The sequence below is a fragment of the Pseudophryne corroboree genome, chromosome 10, assembly GCF_028390025.1.
Source record: "Pseudophryne corroboree isolate aPseCor3 chromosome 10, aPseCor3.hap2, whole genome shotgun sequence".
Classification (NCBI taxonomy): Eukaryota; Metazoa; Chordata; class Amphibia; order Anura; family Myobatrachidae; genus Pseudophryne; species Pseudophryne corroboree.
In genome coordinates, this window is record NC_086453.1 from 10,368,896 (window position 1) to 10,389,046 (window position 20,151).

At 45.0% G+C, this 20,151-nt stretch overlaps 1 protein-coding gene and 1 long non-coding RNA gene across 3 annotated transcripts in view; one reads left to right on the plus strand and one right to left on the minus strand.

The window, feature by feature from the left end:
- Window positions 1–2,710, plus strand: part of LOC134965754 (protein-arginine deiminase type-2-like) — a 79,806-nt gene extending 77,096 nt beyond the window's left edge. For both annotated transcript variants that reach the window (XM_063942104.1, XM_063942103.1), the window contains one exon: window positions 1,142–2,710. In XM_063942104.1, the coding sequence (XP_063798174.1) occupies window positions 1,142–1,378 (237 nt within the window). In that variant the 3' untranslated portion in view covers window positions 1,379–2,710. The remainder of the gene's footprint in view (window positions 1–1,141) is intronic.
- Window positions 2,711–10,028: 7,318 nt separating this feature from the next.
- Window positions 10,029–16,749, minus strand: LOC134965756 (uncharacterized). The gene is made up of 2 exons (XR_010188508.1): window positions 15,053–16,749; window positions 10,029–12,508 (listed from the first exon to the last, which is right to left on the minus strand). It is a non-coding gene; the product is annotated as an uncharacterized LOC134965756 (long non-coding RNA).
- Between the last annotated feature and the right edge of the window lie 3,402 nt (window positions 16,750–20,151).

Genomic DNA, 20,151 nt, shown 5'->3' on the forward strand with positions numbered 1-20,151 from the left:
GCTGTTGGCCCTGGCCTGGGCCAGGCGCGTGTCAGAATTGGCGGCTTTATCCTGTAAAAGCCCTTATCTGATTTTCCATTCGGACAGGGCGGAATTGAGGACTCGTCCTCAGTTTCTCTCTAAGGTGGTTTCAGCGTTTCACCTGAACCAACCTATTGTGGTGCCTGCGGTTACTAGGGACTTGGAGGACTCCAAGTTGCTAGACGTTGTCAGGGCCCTGAAAATATATGTTTCCAGGACGGCTGGAGTCAGAAAATCTGACTCTCTGTTTATCCTGTATGCACCCAACAAGCTGGGTGCTCCTGCTTCTAAGCAGACTATTGCTCGTTGGATTTGTAGTACAATTCAGCTTGCACATTCTGTGGCAGGCCTGCCACAGCCAAAAATCTGTAATTGCCCACTCCACAAGGAAGGTGGGCTCATCTTGGGCGGCTGCCCGAGGGGTCTCGGCTTTACAACTTTGCCGAGCAGCTACTTGGTCAGGAGCAAATACGTTTGCAAAATTCTACAAATTTGATACCCTGGCTGAAGAGGACCTGGAGTTCTCTCATTCGGTGCTGCAGAGTCATCCGCACTCTCCCGCCCGTTTGGGAGCTTTGGTATAATCCCCATGGTCCTTACGGAGTTCCCAGCATCCACTAGGACGTCAGAGAAAATAAGAATTTACTTACCGATAATTCTATTTCTCGTAGTCCGTAGTGGATGCTGGGCGCCCATCCCAAGTGCGGATTGTCTGCAATACTTGTACATAGTTATTGTTAACTAAAATCGGGTTATTGTTGTTGTGAGCCATCTATCCAGAGGCTCCTCTGTTATCATGCTGTTAACTGGGTTCAGATCACAGGTTATACGGTGTGGCTGGTATGAGTCTTACCCGGGATTCAAAATCCTTCCTTATTGTGTACGCTCGTCCGGGCACAGTATCCTAACTGAGGCTTGGAGGAGGGTCATAGGGGGAGGAGCCAGTGCACACCAGGTAGTCCTAAAGCTTTACTTTTGTGCCCAGTCTCCTGCGGAACCGCTATTCCCCATGGTCCTTACCGAGTTCCCAGCATCCACTACGGACTATGAGAAATAGAATTATCGGTAAGTAAATTCTTATTTTCAGCCCTTTAACCATGTTTTCATGTTCTGTCTCCAGGTTAACATGATTGTTCTGGGAAAAGAACTGGGTGTTCCCAAACCCTATGGACCTGTCATCAATGAGATCTGCTGCCTGGAGGATTATGTCATCTCCCAACTCAAGCCATTGGGACTGAAATGCACGTTCATAGATGACGTTGTGTCATACCACAAGAAACTGGGCGAGGTGCACTGTGGCACCAACGTGCGCCGGAAGCCGTTCACTTTCAAGTGGTGGCAAATGGAAGAGCCTTAGATTCCACACAGCCTGGCATTAATCTTTCCTGGCGATCTTTCTCTTCTGTTTAGGTTTCTGGAACGCCCTCTGTTAGGATTGTACAATAACACCCTTTTAATACAGCAGAAATCCTGAAACATTCATTTAAAATTAGGAGAGACTTTTCTGATTCGCTTCTTGTTCACCAAACCCAAGGAGACCACACTTTTCTCCCCTAATGATATCATGTGCTGCAGCCAGTCCTAATATGTGTGTTTTATTGGCGTATGCTCTGTACGCCTTCCTACACACAACTCACAGGCACTCTGTTTTTACCTATTGCCCTCACATAATGAATTTAAAGGGACACATTTTCCTGTACAACGCCTTAGCGCTACGTTCCCCGATTGCATCCTCTGTATGTGTGATTTGGGAGAGTCTGAGAGGTTCTTGGATGTTCGTTCTGTTGAATGGACTCATTGGGAAGCGACTGTACGTAATTGTCTCTGACACATAGTTTCCTTCTTACGACCGTTCACTATATTCACCCAATCGCCTGTGTGGGTTAGCCGTGGTTAGCGGGCCCTGTGTAGGAGGGGGGCTCAACCATGGACCACATTGTATTAGCGTACATGGCCTAAGCTAGGTACAACACACATTCTGCTTTGTTATGGATCAGGTTAGGGGTAAGGATTTGAGAGATTGCTCCACAAGAACCGCCTTCAAGTGGATGATGGAGGTGGACGGTAGAAGCAGTCCGCTGTAGTATCTCCCACCACCACCATATGGGTGGGATGTTATGAGAAGATCTGTGTATTATCCCTAGAATTTGTGTTCTTCAGTTTTCTCCACTAGTCTTTGCTAATTGAAACCTCTCACCTGTAAAAGGTTTCAGTTGTTTTTTTTGTTTTCTTTTTCCCACTAATAACTTGTTATTCCACAAAGTTCTTCTCTTTGTACTGACATTTTGTACTTTCATTGTTCCCCTCCTTGGGTTCAGTCACCTCTCATGTACTAGAACGGAGCTCGTTGATCTCTTGCAGCCAGCGTGGCGGTATTACACTAGCCTATGGTGCACTTGTTAGCGGTGTACATGAAGATTTCCTCTGTAACTAATCACCGGCTTATGCAGAGATGGAAAGGCTGATATATAAATACCTGTCGGTGACCAGACCGTAAAAGTGACGGGTGCTGAGGTTTTGAAGTAGAAACCTCACATTATATATATATATATATATATATATATATATATATATATATATATTGCATCCTATGTTATAATTCCGAGGGTTTTGTGAACCTTGCCTGTATCACGGGACAAGCCATCCAGCCCATGTTACTACTAACACGTAATAAAATCTTTGGAATGAACTTCATTTCTGCTTCTTTATTGCTGTATAAGTTGGATCCGGCAGTGTTACGGGACACGGGTGACAGCAGGAACGAGAGAGTGATCTCCAGGATAGGATAAACCGTTGTAGGAATACAAACCGGGTGGTGGGACCAGAAGGCTTGGAACTAGAAGCCAGGGCACCTGTTCTTACTGTGGATATAGGAAGTATTGGGATTTGGGGCGCTGCACTGCACTGCACGTCCTTAGAACCTTGGTTAACCCAAAGAGTTCAGTATGAAAATGTTGATTTGTGTGAGGACGGGCACTTACTGCAGAACCTGATGTGGGGGTTGAAGTATGTTCTCAGTTGTGAGGTGTCTGACATGTCTTCAGAGATTGATGTAGGACAGGATAGTACCTGGTGGCTTTATATAATTATACAATTGGTCATTTAACTCTGGGTAAAAATTCTGCCATGAATCTTGTGGTCCTTAATTGAGATCTGTTTTTTTTGTAACAAGCGTTATTATTTCTGTGTAGAGAATGGAAATGACCTCCAAAGGATAAATAAGTGCGCACACTTCAAAAGGCCTCGGAATGTAAACGCAATCATACGTGCGTTCCATGCTTAATCGGGCCATTAATTCTCTTTCAAGATTAAAAGTGGGAACTTGAAACCAGACGAATTGCTTAGAGGCTAAATAACATAAGATATGCACATGAGTTACCTCTGAAGGCTAATAAAACATCAGAGGCCCATTTATCACGGATTGCATACTGTATGCGATCGGGACGGGATCTTACTGCCCAGGATCACATTGCAATATGCATTCCCTTCGGGCGGATGTATCACCCGGCACCCACGGGGAGAGGGCCTCTGAAAGGAGCCTGTCCCTGCAATGTGCTCTGCAGGCTGCCGGGGTCCTGCACATGACTTCAATCCTCAGGGAAAAGGGGATTGTGATGAAGGAGATGGTGGAACCGGCTGTAGCGTGGTGCAGGGGATCTGACAGGTACCTCTAGTGAGAGACAGAGGTAGCCATGCTCTACCTGAGAGTAGGATGAGTAAATGGGGCAGTAGAGGAGACAGGTACGCATTATCACAGAGAGTGGAACGAGTAGCTACTAGCTGGGAGCCAAGTGGGCTGACCCTGAGGAGGTAATGGGGTCCACCATCCACAATGGACAACTGGGTAGGGGGAGTAGATTAGAGGACTGCTCCTCCAAAGTGTAATTAGAAGTCTTACTAGACAGAGCTAGAGAGTGTGGTGGTTACTAGGGGAAACCACAGGTAGTGTAAGGAGTAGTATAAGGGTTAGTGGACAGACAGGTGTGTTAGAGGAAAAAGTGGGGAATACTACAATGATGATGAGAGAACAGTAGAGCTTGAGATAAATGATGATCTGATAAATAATCCCATTATTATACCCAGAACCTCCGGGGGAGAAATGTAAGCCTGGTTAGGGGTTTGACTAAGAAATATAGTTATATTTTAAACATATTATAGGTAAAATGTCTAAAACATTAATTTGTATACACAATACTGTAATAAATATATTTCTTATATGTACATTCAGGTAACCGTGAACAATGTAACACAAGACATACAGCATTGTGTAGTAAAAGGTTTATTTAATTCTTGTACTGGCCAGTAGTGTAAGGATTCTGGAGGAATGTATAAAATTTGTGTATTTATTAAATGTTCACTATATACTGGATATTGTGTATATGTAGCCCTTGTCACACACAGCGAAGGGGCCTGTCATAGGGATATAAGGGGAGTCTGAGGGAAGCTTCTAGAGTCTGCAAACACCCTCAGCTGCCGTCAATCATCCAGATGGCACGAGACAGTGGCGGGAAAACTGACCCCCACGCGCCGGGCTGTAGGTCACGCGATTGGCCAGAGAGGAGTATAAAAGAGCAGCCAGTCGCCGCTGACAGCAGTCTAGTGATCCCCCCTTCCAGTGCTCAAACCTCCACCCTTGTGTCCCGAGCGACAGCAGAGCTGTAAACAAGAGCTGTAAAGTCAGGCGCCGGGCACAAGAGGGGGCGATGCCTGTGAGGGAGCCAGGAAGCACGGCAGGAGCCGTGGCTCCCGGTCTGCAGTACCTGTTCCAGAGAACACCTCCAGGCTGCAGCCAGCAGTGGAAGCTGTACATAGCAGCAGATGCGGGTCCAAGCACTGGCAGCAGCTGCAATGAACTGACCCCCGGGTGCAGCTGCAGTGTTGTGAGCAGGACGCCGGCAGCGGGGTCCCCAGTGGTGAGGCAGAGGCGGCTGTTTGGAGTCGGTCAGCAACAGGGTGATGAGCTGGAGGAGGCGGGGCAGACATTGGCCGGTGCTGGAGTCTGAGTCAGTTCTCCAATGCAATGATTGGGTAGAGCAGCCAGCCTCCACTTGAGTGACAGTGGGGATGTCGGCATCCGGTTACAGGAGTCGGGGGAGTGGCTATAGGTAATCAATAGCCCGGCAGCTCCGTGGTATGGTGAGACCAGTTCATGCACTGCTCTTCTCACATACAGCTCCAGGACTAGGGATGGTGCAGGCACCCACTCACCCTCACATCTTACTTTCTGGCTAGAAGTCCAGTGATGGAAGGCTGCTCATTAATATACAGAACTACCTGCTGGATTAGCAGCCCTACGTATCCTCTATGCTAGCCTAATCCAAGTGGGTGTTGATAGATACATCTAGTGACCATAGGGCCCGATTCAGACCTGATCGCTGCGGTGTGTTTTCGCACAGTGGGCGATTATTGATGAACTGCGCATGCACCGCAATGCGCACACGCGTCTCCAAACAGCGACAAGCTGGTGCAAAAATTTCAACCGCACAGCCATTCACAAGCTGACAGGAAGAGGACGTTTGTGGGTGGTAACTGGCCGTTTTCTGGGAGTGTCAGGGAAAACGCAGGCGTTCCTAAGCGTTTTCAGGGCGGGTCTGTGATGTCAGCTCTGGCCCCGATCAGCCTGTTCTCATCGCACTGGAGGAGTAAATCCTGGGCTGTGCACACAGTGGAAAAATCATTCGATGGTGAGTTGCAAGCGCATTTGCAGCTGTCCGCTGACTGAGGGACACTTTCACACGGCGTACACTTGCACGGGGTGAATTCACGCTCCCCTTGTGCGGCGACTATCCGATCGCAGGACAAAATTATCAGCACAGCGATCAGGTCTGAATTAGACCCGTAGACTGTACAGACAGGGAAGCAGCCACATCTAATGGTTGGGAGACACGGCTGGTGGGTGACATCTGCAATAGTACGCTGTATTTATTCGTATGCAGCACATATACCAGAGACACTACTAGCATACCTTACCCTTTATTATCTACCAGCATATCTGTGGGCTCCGTACAGGCAGCACAGCTAGTATACGGCGCTATCTGCTGGGACACAGAACTAGTACTGTGACAATTTATTTGCTGGCCGTCAGACGTAAGGTGCATACACATCATACTTGCCGACTTTTAGGCTGCTCTCACCGGGAGAGAGCAGCCAGGTCAGCTCTGCAGGGGGGCGGGCAGTGACGTAACATGCAGAGGTGGGGCAGGTCAGAGGCGGAACGTGGGCGTGGCGGAGGCAGGATGGGGCGTGGCTGCGAGATCGCATCATGTAAGTATGACACACACTAGGCGATGTGCTCCATGAGTGACATCGCCTAATGTGTCCCCCTCCCGGCCATCAGACGTGGGCATACACACCGTGCGATATCGCTAGCGGACGGCCCGTAAATGCAGCTTTGGATGACGAGTCCAAATTGAGCTGCATGTACGGCCGACACCAAGGGTCGTTAACCCATGTGGCTGCACATCGGCCGTCATCAGCTGCATACACACTGGGCGATATAGTAAACAATATCAGGAGTGGGAAAATGAGCGATATCGTTTACTACATCGTCCAGTGTGTATGCACCTCAAGGGATTTAATGCACATAAACTGCCAGAGGTGGTATTGCCTGTAATAGTTACACCTTGTGTATATACTGTGGCACATTACACTTCCCATCCTATCATTGAACTAGATAGGGAGAGATGCGTTCATAGGCCCTCATTCCGAGTTGTTCGCTCGCTAGTTGCTTTTAGCAGCTTTGCACACGCTAAGCCGCCGCCTACTGGGAGTGAATCTTAGCTTTGCAGAATTGCTAACGAAAGATTAGCAGAATTGCGAATAGAATAGCGATTAGAAATTTCTTTGCAGTTTCTGAGTAGCTCGAGACTTACTCTGCCACTGTGATCAGTTCAGTCAGTTTTGTTCCTGGTTTGACGTCACAAACACACCCAGCGTTCGTCCAACCACTCCCCCGTTTCTCCAGCCACTCCCGCGTTTTTCTCAGAAACGGCAGCGTTTTTTCGCACACACCCATAAAACGGCCAGTTTCCGCCCAGAAACACCCACTTCCTGTCAATCACACTCCGATCAGCAGAACGATGAAAAACCTTTGTTACGCCGTGAGTAAAATACCAAACTTTTGTGCTAATTTACTTGGCGCAGGCGCACTGCGAACATTGCGCATGCGCAGTTTGCGACTTATCGCACCGATGCGAAGAAAAAGAACAAGCGAACAACTCGGAATGAGGGCCATAATGTACAATCTGCAGGAAAAGGAGAGGCGCAGGATCTCATACTAACCGATTATCGAGGTATTAATTCAGTTATCACAAGATATAAGAGGAAGAGAATCCTCTCCAGGAGACTAATAAAAGTCTAACTCCTGGGTAACACTGCATAATACTTTCCTTCCGATAATAAATATATGTCTAGCCAACCACACACAGTAGAAACGTGCACTGAATAACCATATATATATTTATGTAGCATTCCAGTGACATTGGACCAATGCATGAGTAAACCGAAAAGTTATCACCATTTTAAATGTTACAATTTTATGAGCTCGGGACAGAATTGTTGGAGTCGTTGAACAATGGATTCACCATTGTGTGATTGTACAGCACTGGGACGCCAGGGCATTGCTCTTAAAAGAGGTGGTGGTTGGTTAGAATGGAAAAGTCCCCAAGGATTAAAATGCTTTGGAGTCTTATAGACCCTACACACTGGGTGATAATACTGAAAGATATGAACGATCTTGTTCATTAATGAACGAGATACCGTTCATATCTTTCAGTGTGGAGGCACCAGTGATGAACGATGCGCGGCCCCACGCTCGTTCATCGCTGGTGACCCGCCGGCTGTGCAAGCAGGCCAATATGGACGATCTCGTCATTATTTGCCTGCACTTCTATGGAGACGGAGGGGGAGTGAAGAAACTTCACTCCCTCCGTCACTGCCCCCCCCCCCCCCCCCCTGCCGCCGGGTTGCCCGTCGGCCGTATCCGCCCTCGGGCAGCTCGGCGGATCGCTCAATGTGTAGGGCCCTTTAGTAGTTACAATGGAAAAGGTGAGTCATTGTTACGTATTCCACTGTATTTGTTGTTACTGTACATTTACAATTGTCCGGAGTCATGTGAAGAAATACTATTGAGCAAAATTCAATCTTGCCTCTGATGGACTATGGGCCTAATTCAAGGTTGATTGTAAAACTAAACTCTTCCTCTAATGGGCAAAACCATGTGCACTGCAGGTGGAGCAGATATAACATGTGCAGAGTGTGCAATGGGCCCTACACACTTGGCGATTACACTGAAAAATATGAACAATCTCGTTCATTAATAAACGAGATATCGTTCATATCTTTCAGTGTGTATGCACCAACGATGAACGATGCGCTGCCCCGCGCTCATTCATCGTTGGTGACGGCTCATTTATGAATGCAAGCCAATATGTATCTCCAACTGTCTCTCTGCTACCTCTTCCTGGATGTCCCAGCGCTTTCTTACACTTAACATGTCTAAGACCGAGCTGATCATCTTCCCTCCCTCCCGCATAACCTCACCTCCCCAATCTCATTATCTATTGATGGCACTACTATCTCCTCTACCCCCCAAGTGCGCTGTCTTGGAGTAATCCTTGACTCCTCCCTCTCCTTCAAACCACACATTCAGCACCTCTCACAAACCTGCCGTTTTCATCTACAAAATATTTCCAGGATCAGATCCTTTCTCACCCAGGATGCTACTAAGACTCTTATCCACTCACTGGTCATCTCCAGACTGGACTACTGTAATCTCCTCCTGACTGGCATTCCTGACAAATACCTCTCTCCACTCCAATCTATCCTCAATGCTGCTGCCCGGCTCATCTTCCTCACCAAACGCACTACGTCCACCTCTCCTCTCTTACTAGACCTTCACTGGCTCCCCTTCCCTTACAGAATCCATTTCAAGCTTCTCACACTTGCTTACAAAGCCCTCACCCACTCCTCTCCCATCTACACCTCTGACCTTATCTCCCTTTACTCTCCCACCCGTCCTCTTCGCTCTGCTAATGCACAACGACTTTCCTGCCCACGGATCACCTCCTCCCACTCCTACCTTCAAGATTTTTCACGTGCTGCACCACTTCTCTGGAATTCCCTACCTCTCCCCCTCAAACTCTCCACCTCTCTACAAAACTTCAAACGGGCTCTCAAGACCCACTTCTTCACCAAACCCAGCCAAATCTCATCCTAAACCTCTTTTCCACGCTCTCTATGTACCCCATCTGTCTCACCCCTGTCTGTCTACCCCTCCCCTTTAGAATGTAAGCTCTCACGAGCAGGGCCCTCTTCCCTTATGTGCTTATCCTTTTTCTTACTTTAATAATATTCAACTGCACCAAATCCAGCAGTCTTCTGCCACCTGATACTTATTCCAGTGTCATCTGCTGATGTAGCTATGTTTATGTACCCTGTACTTGTCCTATATTGTCGTCAACTGTAAGTTGCTGTTTTCCTGTTTGGTTATTTATGTACTCTGTAATTGGGCGCTGCGGAACCCTTATGACGCCATATAAATAAAGGATAATAATAATAATGGATAATATCGTCTATATTAGCATGCAGGGCTATGGGGCCGGGTGACTGGGTGGGAAGAAACTTCACCCCCCCCAGCCGATGGGTCATCCGCCGGCCGTATCTGCAGTGCACGTGGTTTTGCCCATTAGAGGAAGATTTTGCTTTTGCAATCAACCTTGACTTAGGCCCTATATAACCAACTTGGTGATGTATAAGCAACACAGAATTATTTTACACAACACCATTAGAGTTACCTGACTTACTAGAATTACGCAATAAATGCGTTTTCCCAAGTAGGCCCATTAGTGTAAAGTTTACACACATACTTGGGTGGTGGCACTTCTGCAATAAATGGCTCTGGGTAATTGAAAGGATTTGACCTTATTTTCTTTAACCCTCGATGTGATGGCCTTACAGACGTCTGGAGTGTAAACTTTTAACCACAAGGTACATGCACAGACAAGCAGTTAAAATTCACACTGTTTATTATAAAGTTAACAAGAGTATATAAGACAATGCATATGGGTGGAACTGACAAGTGTAAAAGGGCTCATTGGCTTAGGGGTAGGTGCCTGGGTGGGGTACGTAGGGGTGGTTAATACTTGACATAACATAATTGGATATAGCAGTTGCCAGGCAGATGTTATATATGTTGCATCAGACGAAACTTAACAAAGGATCTTTTAGTAACACACAGAAGTAGAAAAAGCAGGTTTCATCTAGTAGAGAGCTGACCTTGGATGCCAGACCCACACAAGCCTGGTATCTGTATGAGAGACAAAGGCATCTAACACAGGGCAGCAGCATCCATTGCAAACACATAAGAGTTCATAAAGCATGTTTTAACCCTTCACTAGGGAAATAGAAATATTCACTTTTACACTGTAATTATTATAAGGAAACTGATCATATAAAAAGTAATATGTACAAAGACAGAAGAGGTAACCCTTCAATCCCCTCTTAGAATCATGATTATTATATGACATGATTCTTGAGTGAGGCTCCTTTCTTGTTCCTCCAGTTCTTGAGATATTGGACATAATCGTCGGGTCCCTTACTATCAGAGGAGGTGACAGGACTGGTGGTTATGTCATAATACATCAGGGCCTTATCAATGCCTTTGGAGGTAAGTTTCTTTCCACAGGGAATTACACAATAAACTATAATGCCTACAAGAATTAAAGTTACAAGTATGAATATGCTTATTTGCACAAGAGCCAGTTTCCAATTTTCAAACCATCCAAAATATTGGCTCCATGGGTTATCAATACCTGAATTTTTCTTAAGTTCTATGGATAAGGTTTCTAACTTGTTTATGGCTAAAGTAACCTTACCATTGGGACCAGTGTTGTCAGGAATATATGTACAACAGCCTTCCACCTTACTAATGTAAACACATGTACCGCCTTTTTCTGCTAGGATCATGTCAAGGGCCATTCTATTTTGGAATGTCATTTGGGAAGTGGCTTCTAGCTGTTCAGCTATACCTTTAAGAGCATCTTTGGTATCATTAACAAATCTTTGTTGATTATAATATATATAATTAATCCAGGCTACGTTTTTATTTACAGTTTCCCACATATGTAATAAATGTCGCCTAATGATCTAGTTTGGTTGACTAAAACAGTTGTTCTTTTATTTGCACAATACCCTGGTGGGAAGGTTTTTAAATTTCTCCCTGTTGTGGTGTTAGATGTATAACAAGTGTAGTTTCCAGGATATATGGTTATGGTGCTTCCTGGGTTGGGATTTTTTGACAATATGGGATATTCCCTTTTCCACATTTCGCACTGACTGTCATTTGTTTTGGTGTCATTAAAAAGGCTGAAAAAAACAATTTTCTTGTTCTAGGGGTATATTAAGGGGCACTGTACCTAGGTGGGGCCTAGATTTGCCACAGACATAACAGTTGCTTTTATTGTGTTTGTTAGCACTATACTTCATCCATTCCAACCAAAAATTAATGTCAGAGAAACCAGTTTCAATAGCTAGGGTGTCTTCAAAGGTAGGGTTAGTAATAGCCACCATATCTTTAAAAGTGGCAATATGGGGCTTTAAAGGTTTGTTTTGGGGAGCAATTTTAGGCTGGTATTTTGGGTTTTTATACATATCCCATAAATAAAACATTTGCCTTGCACTATAATACCCTGCTTGCCACCATATACCAAGTACATAAGTCTCATTGTCGCTTCTGCTAGGGTTCACTATGTTTAGTCTAAACCTGTATGAATTTGGGCCTTCATCCATCTTATGAATGGATAGTCTAGAAAGTAGGGGTACTCCATATTTGCTCCATCTATTCTTTGCAAACGATGGGCCATATTTCCAATCTACTCCTGTATTCCACCCCACAGCTTCCCAGGAATTACAATTAGATCCATAATATCTATTGTCATAGTACCATTCGTCAGTAACACAAATATATACTGTCTCAGACATTCCTGATTTCCTCCTTTGTTGTATATAATATTTGTCATCAGCAATTTTGGGGAACATAAAATAGTCAAGGATATATGTGGCTACGTGTGTATTGGAGGAATTGTACCACAAGGTGGGGATCCCATTAGTCTGTGTAATATCAACCTCACATATTGTGTGGTGAGTGAGGGCCAGTAGGGCTATCAAGGTAGTCCCCAGGATAAAGATAGGGGACAGGTTCCTCATCTTCTTCTGTTCTTCTTTCTTCGCTAGGTGGGAGGTCAGGGCTGTCTGCCCCGGTTCGTACCTCACTGGAATCACTTGCTTCCCTCTCTAGGTCTGGTCTAGGAACCTTTTTTTTTACTCGGGATGCATGGATCCAGGTAGGACTTTCCTCTGTCAGGACTGCTGTTCGGGTAACTGCTACGACCTCTGTCTCTGGACCATAGGTGAAGTCTCCTGGGCTCTTGTTCCTGGGGAGCACCTTCACCACGACTCTGTCTCCGACTTTAAAGGGGTGTGTAGGTTCCTGTGGATTCAAAGGGTTTTTACAAACAACCTCATGTTCAATTTCATTCAGTTTTGTTATCAGGGACCTGACATACTCTTCTCTGATAAGTTCTAGATCTCCCTCCTGTATTACTAATGGTTTCTTAGCCCAAGGTGTGGGAAAAGGCCTGCCCATTAGTATTTTAAATGGGGAGTAACCTAGAGTTTTCTGTGGGGTATTCAAGATGCTGGTGTTTAGCTTTATTAGGGTTGTTCCTGAGGCAAGTGATGCATCTGCTAACATACTGGTCCACAAGTGATTTGGCATTAGTAACATAAAAATCACTGGTTAGTAGGAGGAGTGTTGTGGCTTCACCACGGTGACCAACACCACGGCACTGGGCAACGAGCAAAGGGGCACTGGACTGGGGTATACAGGGTTTCCCCTCTTTGCAGATTAATCCTGATTTAGGATTTTTTCTGCAGAATTGGGTAAGTCCAGTCGGAGAGATCAGTATTAGTCGCAGCAGCTTGAAGTTGAGTGAGCAGATGGACGTTGTCAAGGGAGGGACATGCTCTAGTGAGTGCAATGAGTTCTGCAGCTTGCGCGGACTGATAAGGTATTGGTAGGGTTTCCAACACAGTATCAGGGAGGGTGACAATGGCATAGCCAGCCTGGTATGTATTGTCATTGGGCCTACTACATGAGCCGTCAACAAAAACTACGTCTGCGCCTGGTATGGGAACGGGAGACATGTCAAGTCTGGGAGAAGTTTCAGCTTCAATAGAAGCAGCACAGTCATGTAGGTCGGGTGGTTCATCCTCGGGACCTTTCAAGCCTAAAAGGGCATTGAGAATGGGTGCAGGGCCAGAAGAACTAGCAGTGTACTTGATGGTAAGGGTAGGGTTACTCAAAAGGAGTACTTCATATCCACTAAGGCGTTGTGCTGACATGTGCTGTGTGTAAGCCTTTAAGTATTGCCAGGACATCATGTGTGGTGTGGAGTACTGTGATGTGGCCTAAAGTGAGGGTAGTGGCCATTTCTGCAACCATTGCACAGGCTGCCAAAGCCCTGAGGCAGGCAGGCATACCTTGCACAGACACTGGCATGATTTTGGGAAAAAAAAAAAAATGCCACGGGGCGCAACTTCCCTCCATGAAACTGTGTGAGCACCCCCGCCATGGTTTTACAATTGTCCCTTGCATATAGATGGAAAGGTAGTACATAACTGGGGAGGCCAAGTGCCGGACTTTTCATCAACATACATTTTAAACTTTCATATGCAGTTAACATTTCTTGTGACCATTGTACAGTTTTAGGTTTGTCCTTCAGTGTGGCTTGTCTCAAAATGTTATCACAATAAGAGCAATCAGATATCCACTGTCTGCAGTAATTTACCATACCCAGGAAGGACAGTAGTTCCTTCTGGGTAGTTGGGGTGACCAGGCCCAATACAGACTGTATGCATTGTGGACTGACTTTTCTCTCTCCCTGAGTGAGCACAAAACCTAAGTAATCAACATGCTTTTTACACCATTGCATTTTTATTTTGGACACCTTGTGTCCACATTCACAAAGCCAGTTTAGTAATGAAACACCATCCTCTCGGCAGGCCTCCTCAGTTTTACTACAGAGCAGCAGATCATCTGCATACTGTAGCAGGACTGAACCATGGTGAGGTTGCCAGGGCCTCAATGTGGCCTGGAGACAACAGGTGCGTCAATAATCTGCACCAGGTAAGTTGTTTACCCTCAAAAGAAAAGGCAAAAAGTAATTGTGTCTGTGAATCTACAGGTATGCTGAAAAAAAAGGCATTCTTCAACACTCAGAAAATCTGTAAGAGAAGAACGCAGCATCTGCAGGGATTGCAGAAATGAGTGAGTTTACATCTGGAACAATTGGTGCAATTGGGACAATTAACTGATTGATCGCTCTGAGATCCTGTACAAATCCCATACTACCATCAGCTTTGGCAACAGGGTTCACAGGAGTACATCCCTGTATAAGTCAGAACACAAAACACTGGCTGCTGCACCGCTGTCCACTAAAAAGGGAATTTTACTTCCATTTATAATAAGTGGCAGCAGAGGTGAATCTCACTATGACGGGAGAGTTGAATAAAGGCTGGGATACCCTCCTCCGGGCCCCGTCAGTGCGCGGGGTCTTTGGAATGTTCCCTGACTGCGGGGTTGGTTCTGTCTGTCAAAGCGTCTGGAGCTCTGATAGTTATGAGTGGGCGCAGGTTTCTTTTTACAAGCTACAGCGACAGGCAAAAAAACACAGGCAAAAAAAAAACTTCCTTCATATGTGTATAGCTGCGTCCTTTGCAAGTTTTGCGTAAATAAGATATACAGCCATCGAGGGTAATGGTGGGCTTGGGACAGTGTTTTACTATTATCTAAACTCTGGGTTATTGGTGCGTTAGGGATAGAGCTAGTGGACGCACCCTCCAGCAGTGAAGTTGGAAGCGATCCCATTTAGTGTGAAAGGGTTACTGCTGCCAAGAGATTTGTGTCTCTGAGCGCAGGATACATTGGAATGCAAAAGGGGGGGGGGGGGCGAGAGGGATTTCAAAGACTTACAATTCCTCTGCAGCTTCGCTTCTGTGCTATTGGAAACTGACATTTTTTCTTAAATCTCCATATAGAAAAGGTAATTACTGCCTTCCCGTAGGAATGGGTCCCGTCCTGCTTTCTCTGTCCATCCCGCTAAATTATCCACCCATGGGTTAACTAAATAATACTCTGAGGTAGAGTTACGGGCAACATACATCCTGCATGTCTCACCAGGGAGGGGCGGGGGATATGCAGTTTTTTTACTCTGACTAGAGCCCATTGTCAGACAGTAATATAAATCAACAGTACAACTTTTTAAAAGAAAATTATCTAAAATATACGACACTCTACTTATACATAGGTCCCTCCCATAGTAAAAATGCAATCTACACCAGCTTTCTACGCAATTTCCACAACAACCCACAACAACTGTCTATGCAATATCACAACAAAAATGCAGTTTACAAAAAAAACCTTCTATGCAATTTCACAACAAAAAGACTTTCTATGAAATTTCACAACAAAAAAAATGCAATTTACAAAAACTTTCTATGCATGCATTAGCTAACACCAGTTAATTAGTCGTTGACAATATCACAATATTATCTGTATAATGAGAACATGAAATCTTTTGACGGGTACGCTTACCTTCGTACAAGATGTCAGAAAAAATACAGCGTTTTAGACAGGAAGCAAGAAAAGTGTTTGAGTAAAGATATCTGGCAGACGAAAACTTACCAGCCGTCTGGACCAAATATAAGAACTTATCTCACTACAAACATACAAAAATATATAGGCGATCAAATCGGGGTATTCTCTACGTTACGTATAGACTCCCAGGTCTATTTTTAAGTATCCCAGATACTAACGTCTTTGGAGAAGTGCGCTTGGACCCCTGGTCCCTTCTCAGACGAATCTTTAAGTCCCAGACATTAAAGATTCTATGGTATCCCTGATACCTGTTTTAAAAACTTCGTAATATTAAGTCCCGGACTTAAATATTACCTTGTCACGTGTTCCCGGAACACTGACACGGATTCAGCTTCAGTGTATGACCGCAATCCCGCATAGCAAAGACAGACAATAAATCTTCTATCTTTATTATTCGGGGACGATCACTGAATCCCGGACATAACCCCCAGCTGAAAGGATTTGACCTTATTTTCTTTAACCCTCGATGTGATGGCCTTACAGACGTCTGGAGTGTAAACTTTTAACCACAAGGTACATGCACAGACAAGCAGTTAAAATTCACACTGTTTATTATAAAGTTAACAAGAGTATATAAGACAATGCATATGGGTGGAACTGACAAGTGTAAAAGGGCTCATTGGCTTAGGGGTAGGTGCCTGGGTGGGGTACGTAGGGGTGGTTAATACTTGACATAACATAATTGGATATAGCAGTTGCCAGGCAGATGTTATATATGTTGCATCAGACGAAACTTAACAAAGGATCTTTTAGTAACACACAGAAGTAGAAAAAGCAGGTTTCATCTAGTAGAGAGCTGACCTTGGATGCCAGACCCACACAAGCCTGGTATCTGTATGAGAGACAAAGGCATCTAACACAGGGCAGCAGCATCCATTGCAAACACATAAGAGTTCATAAAGCATGTTTTAACCCTTCACTAGGGAAATAGAAATATTCACTTTTACACTGTAATTATTATAAGGAAACTGATCATATAAAAAGTAATATGTACAAAGACAGAAGAGGTAACCCTTCAGTAATGAAAGGGGGATACATCTGTGATCTTTTGTTCTATATTAGATATTTTGTAACATGAGGGGTGGGGTATTCTATAGGCTGCTATGGGGTCTCTATGAAGAAATGGAATTATTGGTGAGTATAATTCACTAATTTCTTCCAGGTTCTTCGATGGCAGCCATTACATTGTCATATTCCAAAGTAGAATTCAGGGAGATAGTAACTGGTCAAGTCCACAAAGTATATAGTTTTCCAAGTGCAATTCATTATTAAACTACACTTTGTAGAACTTGACTTTCAAGTGGGTGTCCATCATATATAAAGCATAGTGACTTAGGGGTACATTTACTAAGCAGTGATAAGAGCGGAGAAGTGAGCCAGTGGAGAAGTTGCCCATGGCAACCAATCAGCACTGAAGTAACATCTATAGTGTGCATACTATAAAATGATACAGAGCTGCTGATTGGTTGATGGGGAAATTTCTCCACTGGCTCACTTCTCCACTCTTATCACTGCTTAGTAAATGTCCCCCTTAATAACATATGTATATTAACCAAGCCAGTGGCGCACGGACGTTCTTACTGACTCATGAGCTTTCTTTACTCTATGTCATTGACAAGGCTGTAAATCCAAAGTACGCCAAGAATTCCGGTACCTAGCGCTCTTTGTTCGGATAATGAAGACTATTTAACCCATTTTCCAATGGTCAATTATTCAGCTGATACATTTACTTACTTTATTCCTGCAGGAAAGTCCAACAAATGCTTTTTTCCAGAAATTAACTTCACTCTGATTAGGTACTTAGATTTGGCTCCGACAATATACCACACATGAGACTTATCTACAAGCTACAAGAATCAGGGCTAGGAAGCACAATATGCACTTGGGTCAAAAACTGGTTAGATAATAGGGAGCAGCGCATTGTGGTTAATGGATCTTTTTCAACTTGGACTGAAGTGCTAAGTGGTGTGCCGCAAGGCTCAGTATTAGGACCGCTATTGTTCAATATTTTCATTAATGACCTAACAGAAGGTCTAGAGAGCATGGTGTCAATTTTTGCAGATGATACCAAATTGTGTAAGGCTATAAATACAGAGGAGGATGCCGAGTCTCTTCAGAATGACTTAGTTAAATTAGAAGCATGGGCAGATGGAGAATGCGCTTCAACACAGACAAGTGTAAGGTAATGCACTGTGGTAACAAGAACAAAAATTACACCTACCTACTAAATGGGGTAAAATTAGGGGATTCTGTACTGGAAAAGGACTTAGGTGTCCTCATAGATAGCAAGCTAAGCAGTAGTACCCAAAGTAGGACTGCAGCAAAGAAGGCTAATAAGATATTAGCATGCATAAAACGGGGTATTGATGCTAGGGACGAGAGTATTATACTCCCGTTATATAAATCACTTGTGAGGCCACACCTTGAATACTGTGTACAGTTCTGGGCACCGTACTACAAAAAGGATATCCTGGAGCTTGAAAAGGTACAGAGGAGGGCGACCAAACTAATTAAGGGCATGGAGACGATGGAATACAAGGAAAGGCTTGAAAGACTAGGCATGTTTACATTGGAAAAGCGGAGATTAAGAGGGGATATGATCAACATCTACAAATATATAAGGGGACAATACACAGAGCTTGCGCGGGACCTGTTTTTGGATAGATCAACACAGAGGACTCGTGGACACTCGCTCAGGTTAGAGGAAAGGAGATTCCGCACAATACGGCGTAAAGGCTTTTTCACGGTAAGGACAATACGTGTTTGGAATTCCCTGCCCGAGGGAGTTGTAATGGCGGAATCTGTCAACACCTTTAAGAATGGGTTAGATAACTTCCTAATGGATAAGGATATCCGGGGTATGGTGCATAGTCATGCATTATAGTTACTATAAATAGGGATAAAATGCAATGGCTGACAGCAGCATCAGTCAGATATTTTAGTCAAATCATCATGCATAGGACACCACAAATAGGTTGAACTCGATGGACAATTGTCTTTTTTCAACCTCAGATACTATGTAATATCCGATGTACAGAACCGTTTATTTTATCATCCTTAGACTGAGGGGGTTAAAATATGATTGGCAGAGTGATTTACCGATTCTCCTAAAATGAGGATATTACTTTTGGTAGAAAGGCTAAAATTTGCCCTAATCACAAACTCTGACCAAATATTCCAGAAAAACTCATCGGCCCATGGAGCTTGCAATTCACTCACTATCCTGACTTAGGTACTGTATTTGTAATTAAGAATACCACTTTCCAGATCAGGAATTCAGATATACTTCCTTCAGAGAACTGACCTATGATGACATCAGAGCCTTCATTATACATTTCTCTAACGTCCTAAGTGGATGCTGGGGACTCCGTAAGGACCATGGGGAATAGCGGCTCCGCAGGAGACTGGGCACATCTAAAGAAAGCTTTAGGACTAACTGGTGTGCACTGGCTCCTCCCCCTATGACCCTCCTCCAAGCCTCAGTTAGATTTCTGTGCCCGACGAGAAGGGTGCACACTAGGGGCTCTCCTGAGCTTCTTAGTGAAAGTTTTAGTTTAGGTTTGTTATTTTCAGTGAGACCTGCTGGCAACAGGCTCACTGCATCGAGGGACTAAGGGAAGAAGAAGCGAACTCACCTGCGTGAAGAGTGGATTGGGCTTCTTGGCTACTGGACATTAGCTCCAGAGGGACGATCACAGGTCCAGCCTGGATGGGTCCCGGAGCCGCGCCGCCGGCCCCCTTACAGAGCCAGAAGAGCGAAGAGGTCCGGAAAAATCGGCGGCAGAAGACGTTCCTGTCTTCAATAAGGTAGCGCACAGCACTGCAGCTGTGCGCCATTGCTCTCAGCACACTTCATACTCCGGTCACTGAGGGTGCAGGGCGCTGGGGGGGGCGCCCTGAGACGCAATAAAACATGACAGAAATACCTTACATGGCAAAAAATACATCACATATAGCTCCTGGGCTATATGGATGCATTTAACCCCTGCCAGAATATACAAAAAACCGGGAGATAAGGCCGCCAAAAAGGGGGCGGAGCCTATCTCCTCAGCACACTGGCGCCATTTTCCCTCACAGCTCAGTTGGAGGGAAGCTCCCTGGCTCTTCCCTGCAGTCACTACACTACAGAAAGGGTTAAAAAAAGAGAGGGGGGCACTAATTAGGCGCAGTATTAAAACATACAGCAGCTATAAGGGGAAAAACACTTATATAAGGTTATCCCTGTATATATATAGCGCTCTGGTGTGTGCTGGCATACTCTCCCTCTGTCTCCCCAAAGGGCTAGTGGGGTCCTGTCCTCTATCAGAGCATTCCCTGTGTGTGTGCTGTGTGTCGGTACGTTTGTGTCGACATGTATGAGGAGAAAAATGATGTGGAGACGGAGCAGAGTGTCTGTAACAGTGATGTCACCCCAT